Below are 9,853 nucleotides of genomic sequence, written 5' to 3'. Positions count from 1 at the left end.
GGAATAAAGAACCCAAGTTCTCAATGTGGCTTAGAGAAGGGGTTTCCAGACCGCTTTAAGAGGTTCTCACCATGCGGTTTTGAGGAGAGGAGATCCATGCGGTTTGCAGGAAGAAGGCAGTTTCCAAGGAGGCTGAGAATCCAGGCGGTCCTGCATTAAGACCTGGAGGGCACCACAGCACAGAAAGGACCGCCCCAATCAGAATTGAGTGATTGGCAGCTGCTGCCAAAGTTGAACTGTGCTTGGAAAGTAGGGAAACGGTTTCTCTAACTTTTCTAAAACTAGCCTGGTTTGGTAGGGGGGAGGCAAGGATATGTGTTTATGGGTGTTTTAACGAACATAAGACTTAACAGCAGAAATCCGCAAATAATCTAAATCTACATAACTGTTAAATAAACAGTTCTTTTTCTTTTCACTAAATTCTGGTATTCAGAGTTATCATTTTGGTGGCGGGCAATCGGGCACCTGACTAAAGAGCCCTTGGGTTTGTTTTCAATTGGAGCAGCCCAGGGGTTCTGTCACATTGCCTCCGCGGTCACTGAGAGGCTCATCCTGCTCAGATGAGTCTCAGGATCTGAGCACCCCCACCCTTCTTGCTCCTTGTCAGCAGGTCTCAGACATGGTTGCAAATCACTGGGGATTCCGTGGAAACGCAGATTTTGGCATCAGGGCTGAGTGGGTCCCGGTTTCTCATTTCTGATGGGGACAATGCTGGTTCCCTGCCTACTTTGCAGCCTGGTGGAGAGCAGAGGGAAGAGAACTGTGGGGGGAAAGAGGGGTTGAATAAGAAGGCGGGCCTGCCGGAAGCGGCAGTCAGTGTGCGGGAACAAGATGGCGGAAGTGTCCCGGAAGTGCGGCGGAAGGTCAGACTTCCCGGAAGCGGCTTCTAAGTCCTCCAGGGGCGGGAACGAGGTGCCAGAAGCCTATCGGAAGCGGGGCAGAGGATGTGTAAGACCTTCAGGAGTAGGATAAAGGACCCTGAAGTCCCACGGGGACAGGGAAGAGGACGCGGCAGTTCTTCGGGGGCGGGGACAAGGTGGCGGAAGACTACCGGAAGCGGGGCGAGGCCAAACACCCGGAAGACCTTCGGGGTGGGACCAAGATGGCGGGCATGCCGGAAGCAGGACAGGGTGCATAGACCTTTGGGGGTTGGGCATCGGCTACGTGAGACCTTCTAGGGCTGGAACAAGATGGCGGGTTTGCCGGAAGCGGAAGTCACCCGGAAGTCCTTTTGGGTGGACCAGGAGGGCGGAAGTGTCCAGGAAGTGTGGCGGAAGGTCAGACTTCCCAGAAGTGGCTTCTAAGTCCTCCAGGGGCTTGGACAAGGTGCCAGAAGCCTATCAGAAGCGGGGCGGAGGGTGTGTAAGACCTTCGGGAGCAGGACAGAGGACCCCAAAGTCCCATGGGGACAGGATAGAGGACGCGGTAGTTCTTCGGGGGCGGGAACAGGGTGGCGGAAGACTCCCGGAAGCGGGGCGAGGCCGAACACCCGGAAGACCTTTGGGGTGGGACCAAGATGGCCGGCCTACCGGAAGTGGGACAGGGTGCGTAGACCTTCGGGGGTTGCGCCTCGGTTGCGTGAGACCTTCAAGGGCAGGAACAAGATGGCGGAAGTGTCCCGGAAGCGCAGGGGAAGGTCAGATTTCGCGGAAGCGGCTTCTAAGTCCTCCAGGGGCGGGGCCGAGGTGCCGGCAGCCTACCGGAAGCGGGGCGGAGGGTGTGTAAGACCTTCGGGAGCAGGATAGAGGACCCCGAAGTCCCACGGGGACAGGGAAGAGGACGGGGTAGTTCTCCGGGGGCGGGACACAGAGTGCAGAGAGGAGAGCATTCCAGAGAGGGTGAGGGACAGACAGAGGGCGGTCCAGAGGGGGGCGGGGGTCCAGGACAGAGCATCAGCAACAAGGCAGTGGTGAGTTGCAGGTCAGAATGAAGAAAGTGGACTTTATTCTCAGGACGAGGGAAAGCAGGGGCTGATTCGGGTTTATATAGAACATACTATTTGTGTGTGTGTGTGTGTAGCGGGGTGGAGGGGTGTCCTCTTAAAGCAAAAGAATACGACAGTACAAATACAAAATTGGGTATCAAATTGAAAATCAGAATGAGAAACCTCACCAAATCACCGCAGTGGTTCGACGAGCTGACATACCCGTAAGGCATCCCCCGGCGTTTCCGGCATCACGAGACCTGAATCCCCAGATGGTAACTGCACACACCTTAAGGATGAAGTTTGCCACAGACGAGCTTCTGACTTGGCCCATGTCAAGCCCTATTCCTCTCCCACTGTCCGGGAACTTCCAATGATGGCGACAACTTCTGTTCCTATGCCTTCCTGTCACTATACTGGGTATGCGGGCTCAGCGGGTGGGTGAGGAACACGTCCCGGGAGCCATTTCGACCCTGAGGTGAGTAACAATAACCTCACTACACATGGAAGTATCTTCGAACAAGGAAGTATCTTCGAACAAGTATGTTCCGCTGCAGAAACAGACGGTAGCGCTTATTAACTGCAGGTAGAAGACCTTACTTTTGCGGACTTTACAAAAAGCACGAGCATGGAACACATTGTGAGGGTCCCTTCCCAGGCCTCGGAAGTGAGGGGTCCTGAAGCTTAAGCTTCACTCACTTCGCAGCAGATCTGTGAAATTCTCGGAAGGGGAACCGATGGAAGGGTTAAATGTGCTCTGAGGAGAGCTGGAGGGGACAAGTGTGGGAGGCTGGCACTGGGGCGGTGGCCCTGGAGCCTTCCTGGGCTGAGACCAGGCGCCCCCCCACCCCCCCACCCCCCGGCTGCTTCACTGGTAGGGAAGCACTGAAGGTGATTCTAATACGCAGCAAATGGTGCCTCAAACATTTGTGCAGAGCTTGTTAAAACAGACGTCTGGGCTCTACTCTAAGATTTTTCTTCATTCTGTGGGTCTGGGACAGGACACCGGAATCTCCACAGCTGTGGATTCGGCGCCGCTGCAGGTGAGAACGCCCCGCAGCGCCACGGTCAGAGGCCTCGAAGGAAGCGGCAGCAAACCTAAGCAGAGCCCCCCCTCAGCCAAGACCGACTGCTCTCGTCTGCGGCCCCTTTTCCTCTGTGGCCATAATCTCTCCTGCACGGGACCTGCCACGCGCCTGCCGTGGGCCTGCCACGGCGTCCGCGGCCGTCTTCCCCCCGCCCGTCTGGTCTGGGTTGGCTCAGCCCACGGTCGTTCTTAAACCAACCGCTGGAGACGGAGAGAGGGCACACCTGGCTACCCCGAGGGATGTGCCACCTGGGGCAGAGGAACAGACAAACGCATTGTAAGAACCGTAGGTAACGGGAAAGGTAAACTCGAGTTCTCTCTCGGGAGTAGAGGGGGAGAGAGAAATGAGATCTGAGGGATACAGAGGTGCTCAGAAGCACTGATGACTGATTACTGTAGCGGGTGCAGGGCTTGCACTGTAAACGGGCCTTTCACGTGTTTTCGGAGCGGTTTGTGTGAACACGTATGTGTATACATGTGCACGCACACACTCCCGGTCCTAGGAAGAGCCATCGATGTCGATGGCTGGCAACAGGTATAAGAATGTGATTCCCACAGAGGCCGAGGGCCACGGGTTCTCCAAGACGGTAGGGACACAGCAAGGGAGGCCTTCAGGGCACAAGTCCCATCTTTCCCTGCTTATGACACTCACACCCACCAACTTTAGCCTCTTATGTCCCGGCACCTCCAGGGCTGCCCCAGGACACTGAAGCATGAAGGTTCACAGACCCACTAACCCCGGTGAACAACAGTGACTGCTACAGACAATTCTCCTTCGCCGTTTCCATTCTTACCGAGTTTTATTCCCAGAAAAGGGGGGAGGGGGGTAAAAAAGTCCATGAAGAGCAGTCACCGCTCAACTTACAAAAAGGCGAGGCCCCGATCAGAGGCTACCATCCCTCTTTCCCACCGTCCGGGTTCAAAAGCCAACACGTGCTCACTGTGGAAGAGGGCGGCTGAAATGAGGCTCAAAAGAATTATAAAACCCCCAATTCTGTCTTCCATTTATCCTTTTCTTTTTGTTCTTTTTCTTTCTTCTCACGCTCAGCCTTAGCTTCTTCTTCCTCGTGTTTTTTGATCAACTGTTCCACTTCCTTCTGTCCGAGGACTTCGATGACCGTCTTTCCATTCTCTCTGGTCGGCGTGGCAATTCCCACTGGGGGCAAACACACACACACATGGTTGCGTTACGGGGCACACTCAGCCCGCACAGGCGACCCGGTTCAACCTCTCCCCCCTCGTCGGCCTTCGCTCACCACCCCTTCGTGTTTTGTGCTTCATATGATTCACGGATACTTTTATTCACGTTTTTGCGTCAACGATCTTTCTTCTCCTGACCCATTCCAACCTTCTAAGCTGCTGTTTTGTCCTTTCCTTTGAAAAACTCACACAAGCCAAGTACCCGAGCCAACCCGCTGTAAGCTGTGCTGAGCAGAAGGAACCGCAATTTCCTCGTAGGAACCTCTCCGACACGGTCCAGGAAACTGAGCGAATCAGAGGAGGGGACGTAACCTACCCTTTTCAGCAGAGAGCTTGCTCACGTCCATGGTCTTGTCGAGGACTTTGATAGCTAAAGCAAGTGCTGACTTCAGGGTCATTTCCCCTTCTTTGTAGTCTTGTTTTAACATAGACACAGCTGCCTACGAAGCAGAAATAATCATCAAAAAGAACGTCCTTTAAATGTCTGCATTTTTCAGGAACGTGGACTGGGCAGAGGACTGATGCCTGAATTATTATTAGCATGTAACCAATGTAAGCAATTATGATGGGGGGCGGGGGGACATGGGATGGGGTGGAGGGGGAGTGTCGATGCTCTGTGAATGGAATCTTTAACCCGGGGCCTCAGACCTCCAAGACTTTGTGATAGAATTCAAGGGGATTATCAACCACGATATGAAAAAAACTGTATCTTATTTCAACAACTTGCCTTTGAAAATTACTATTTCCTTTCGTTACAAACGTAGGCAATAAACCCCAGTGGTATTAGCAGAACCTGCGACTGCATCACCAATAGCAATCACAGATACTAAACTTGTTGCAGCTATCTTAAAATACCATTTACATTCATCGCCGTTTCAAAATCATGTTAGGTACCTATTGCTAGGTTTTACAGCAACACAGAAATACTCACGGCGCTGTTATTTCCAATGCATGTGGCCTTCCATCCCCCGTAATTTCCGCTTGGGTCGCTCTGATAGAGCTGAAAGCCGTAATGCTTATCCCAGCCAATGGACAGCAGCGAGACGCCAAAGGGACGTTTTTCCCTTTAACCAAGAAAGAGGACCGTCAAGCACATCAACCGCCCAAATGCAGTATTGCTACAGTCACTTGAGCTCCCTGAACGTAGCCGCAGCACCTTTCTGTGAAGCTGAGCATTTGTAAGTGGCTCTATTCTGGCCACCACAGACTAAGGCCCACCAAAACGTCCACTTGCTTCTGGGAGATGGGCAGAGCCAGGAGATGGAATTAAGACACAGAGGACCGCTACTCAGTGCTGAGTTTAATTATTAGGTAAAAAGCAATTGGTTTCCAGATTTAAAAATGCTATTTTTGCCTCTCGATAGTCTATTAATAAAACATATGATAATACATATCGCGGAAACCACGAAGCGGAAATGTACAAAAAGCTTTTACTTACTTTCAATTTCTTTTTACCATCTCATAAAAAAATTATTACCTAGAAAATGTTTTCCCTTTCTGGAATAAATATGCCCCAGATTTCCTACCTCCAAACTGCGCGTACGCTTGTTTGATATCACAGAGCGCTGTCACCAACTGCTCACGAGGAATTGGCTCCCGACACTGTAATAAATAAAGACCTAGGATGAAAACACTGGCATAGTCATCATTTTTTCCTAAAACACAAAAATCTAAGCAAAACATATTCTGGACATAAACCTGCGCCATGGGGACATTAACAGTCACCTGTCATTTGAGAGGGGAGCAGGGGAATGTCAACATCCTCACAATCTTATTACCACAACATTTTAGAAGTTCGGGTTAAAAAAAAACAATTTTCAATTAATAGATCTGTAATGACTCTCATCTTTGCAAAAACGAGTTCTCCTTAGAGATATCAAACAAACTAACTTAGAGATCATCAGCCACACTCTCTCTGACCATACCTTTGGGCCATGAGCCTCAGTTCATTGGTCAGAACGTTAGCATCAGAAGTTATGCCGGCCACACTGCAAGCCATGTCCCTGGAGGAAAAAAATGTATTCATGTGTCTGTAAGCAGAGCAGGTGTCTGAGAGGGCCTTTAAGAAGTATTTGCAAAGTCCCAAGTTCCATGATAAGTTTACCATGCTTGCTTCAATGCTCTGGTTTTCTTCTGAACAGACAGAAACTACAGAAGGTTTATCTTTGCAGGACAAACCTGACGTCATTTAACATGAAAGATACACAGCGCCCCCTCCAGTTCTTCAATAGGTGTATTTAGCACCACTACGCCGAACAGGGCGAGAGAAGGAGCACTAGGAAGCTAAAGCAAGTCCCGAGAAGGCACCCTGGTCGCTCCTCCCCGAATGCGGGAACTTCTCCGACGGACGTCACACGCCCCATCCCTTCCCGAGACCTTGCCGGACGCCACACTCTCCCGCTGAAATTCTTCTGCGTAAGGACAATTTGGGAAACACCGAAACCGACGGAAATCTGAAAGGCCCATATCTGCGGAGTACTGCGACCTGACCGGCTACTCCCTTGCCAGGCTGCGACGGTTTCGGCCTGCTCGGCAAAAAATGCGTGAGCTCTTGCCATATCCTCGTGGCAGATGACCCGTTCTCTGCTCACTGAATACAGACCAGCGATGCTCTCCGTCAGTCTGAAGGATAAGGGCATCTGTTGGAAGTCACCACCTGGTTTTCCAGGAGGGGCATTGCTAGGCATAAAAAGACCCTCATATCAACAAGTTCCAGGTCTGTGGGCAATGACTGGGATAAACTCTGATGATAAAGGACACAGATAAAAGGAAACATAGCCAAATTTATATTCGTTGTCGATTTAACATACTTCTTTACAGCTTTAACACACTTCTCTCATTCAGGGTTAGGGTTAGACAAACATCTTTAGAAACACATGGAACCCAACAAACATGATGAAAGACACAGAAAACTTAACTTAAACATCAGATACCCGATGGCAGTCCTACCGATCTGCACCGAGCTGTTATTCTCAAGATGCGCCCGATAGAGCGGCACAGAATCACACTCAGAATGTTTCTAAAAAGGAACATTCTTAGCTGGAAACCATGTTTCAAGAAACTTGCGCGGCATGAAACTGGATCGAGTACGTTCCTTGCTCCCCTTGCGGTTCATCGACAAACCGGGAACAACGGGGAACTAGATGGTCCTTATAGCTACAAGTCAACAATGACACTTCTAAACAATCACTAGAATAAATCCACATTAGAGTTAGAGAATGATTTGAAATGAATAATAATAATAATAATGCTACATACTGAAACACATGGCAAATTTTACAGTCTCGTAATGCCCGTATCGAGAGAAGAAAAAAGCTGAAAATGTACAAGTTTGGCACCCATCTCAAGGATCTGCCACAACAAAATTCAGAAAAATTACCATACGATGAAGGAAATGTTCCCTTACTGCTGTCTGAAGGGGGATCTTCTTTTACTTGAAGTGGTTCTTACTTCCTGGAGTAGGATTTTAATTTGATTTCGGTTTTCTGTACTGCTTATGCAAATGGGAACAGGAGCTGTTTTTACTTTAGAAAAAAAGAATAGTAGAGGAAAACATGACACTGTAAAAATTATAATGCTGGACACCGTGGTGATGACAATGACACGACCCTCTGTTTCCTCTTTATTGAATGTACCACGGCGATGTTGGAGAAAAAAATTAGACAGGTTTGAGGAGCATGATCTCACGACACTCGTCTGTGCTCTGCGTTGTGCATTCACCACCCTGAGTTGAGTCTCCGTCTGTCACCGTTTATTCCCCACTACAAAGATCCCTCACTTATCGCAGGGACTACGTTCTAGACGTCCCCGATAATAGGTAAGAATATGCAAAATAGGAACCTTACATTTATTTTGGTATTCATATATATCTTAAGGATTTACAAACCCTTCCCACACACTTATAAACCATTCCCAGTCCCTTATCAACCTTTCCCACTCCCTTATTAACCTTTTCCACACTTTTATAAACACTACTTAGGTTCTTAAACACATTCTACACTCTTAAAACTACGCACCTTTAACAACATACGTATACAGTACTGCAAAATCCCATGATAGACTGAAAAATCCGTGATAAATAATTAAATAGAACATCTTTTAAAACCCAGAGATACAGCGAGACCGCGATAAGTGAACCACGATATACAGGGGCGCTACTGTACACCCTCCCCCCGCCAGCCTTTTCTTTGTTCACCGGGCCTGGTCTCTTCTCGGTAAGAGAGGAATAATATTCTTTACGAATGCTTAGCCCAAGTGCCTCCTGTTATCATCTGCCTTTCCTGCTGTGCGATTGTAGCGCTGATGACAGATGGGACTCCCGAAATTCTCATCTCTGGAACTGATTTGAACCTGGGCCTGCCATTGGCAATCTATGTTCTTTGAGACACGGAACCAACCTACCAGAGTCTTTGTTTGGTCACTTCTAAAATGTCCCATTTTTAGACTTAGAAAATTTGTTGCTGAAACACCTAGGCTTAACACACACTTCTCCCTCCTGAGGGCCTGTGACACTGGCCCTCGTCATGCTCAGGCCAGGCAAACTGGGAACGGACGTACACTGTTCCCAAATCCCGTGTCTGCTCTGCATGATGCGCTCATGAGATTGGTCTCTTACATTGAGACCTGACGCTTGTACACTAGAAACACTCTTGCCTCCCTTTTCTGCTCCTTGCCCCACTCACCTCATGACCCAACCCCTCTGCCACCCCTCACCTGATGTGCCCTGAGCCTACAGGGCAGTCGCTTCCAGAAAAGCCTGGTCTCATCTGCACTGAACACCTGGATGGCCGTGCAGCCGCCCTCCAGGATCCCCCTGCTCAGGACCACCAGGAATTTGTGCGCCTCCTCCTCAGCTGCCTGGGCTTCGCCGCCTGTCCCCAGACAGTTCAGGCTGTGGCACACCTTGAAGCGAGCAGACCACCCACGACTGTCCCAAACGTCTTGGCCTCAGCGCCCTGGCCCTGCTCCTGCTGGAGTTCCTGGAAGAGGCTGTGGGCCTTCTCCTGGATGGGCACCACACAGATGGTCTCATGATGCTGGCTCTGGTCCTCGATCCACAAGCTGAGCAGCCGCTCCGTGTTCTCCATCACTAGCCTGGGTTGGTGCGTCTCCCTGGTGGCCGCCTGAGAACTCCCCTGGATCTTGTCCTTGTCATGAATGGTGGCCACAGTGGACGTGGACAGGTCCAGTGCCTGCCCAATCCTGCTGAGCTGCTTTCTGGCCTCAAAGCACAGCATCACCTCCAGCTTTACCTGCAGGATGATGGCCTTGCAGGTCCCGCTTGACACCTGTACACTGGATCCCTCTCTGAGGTCTCTTTAGGCTTCAGACATGGGACAGGGGTTTCTGTTTGCACCCTTCTCTCTGGACAAAAAGGAATACTTAGGTTCCCACCTTAGGTCCGCTGATTTCAGTGTCGCTGCCGCCGCCTGGGCCCTGACCCTCTATAAAACGGGAAGATTGCCGGTGTGAAGGGCCCACCCCACGGCTTTCAGTAAAAACTGGGAGACTCCTGACGTGTTCCTTCAGAGATACAGGACAACACTGGGCCACGGCTCACCTCCCACTGGATGAGTTCTGGCTCCGTCACCCACAGGAAAACACACCACCACTTCCTAACAATGCCCCACTGGCCACATATC

At 50.4% G+C, this 9,853-nt stretch overlaps 1 protein-coding gene and 1 long non-coding RNA gene across 2 annotated transcripts; both read right to left on the bottom strand.

Moving 5' to 3' along the window:
- Window positions 1–4,215: 4,215 nt before the first annotated feature.
- On the bottom strand, window positions 4,216–5,819 carry LOC149995747 (uncharacterized). Its single transcript, XR_016507660.1, has 3 exons — window positions 5,738–5,819; window positions 5,143–5,275; window positions 4,216–4,651 (listed from the first exon to the last, which is right to left on the bottom strand). It is a non-coding gene; the product is annotated as an uncharacterized LOC149995747 (long non-coding RNA).
- A 3,278-nt stretch (window positions 5,820–9,097) lies between these two features.
- LOC149995746 (putative CENPB DNA-binding domain-containing protein 1) lies at window positions 9,098–9,448 on the bottom strand. Its single transcript, XM_090259293.1, has one exon. The coding sequence runs from the start codon at window positions 9,446–9,448 to the stop codon at window positions 9,098–9,100; it is 351 nt and encodes a 116-aa protein (XP_090115419.1).
- Between the last annotated feature and the right edge of the window lie 405 nt (window positions 9,449–9,853).

The sequence above is a fragment of the Furipterus horrens genome, unplaced genomic scaffold, assembly GCF_987537825.1.
Source record: "Furipterus horrens unplaced genomic scaffold, mFurHor1.1.pri manual_scaffold_13, whole genome shotgun sequence".
NCBI lineage: Eukaryota > Metazoa > Chordata > Mammalia > Chiroptera > Furipteridae > Furipterus > Furipterus horrens.
This window is presented reverse-complemented; position numbering and strand designations above follow the sequence as displayed.

Excerpts from the sequence above, each read along its gene's own strand:
- LOC149995746 (XM_090259293.1), bottom strand. The coding sequence starts at position 9,448 with ATGCTGTGCTTTGAGGCCAGAAAGCAGCTCAGCAGGATTGGGCAGGCA.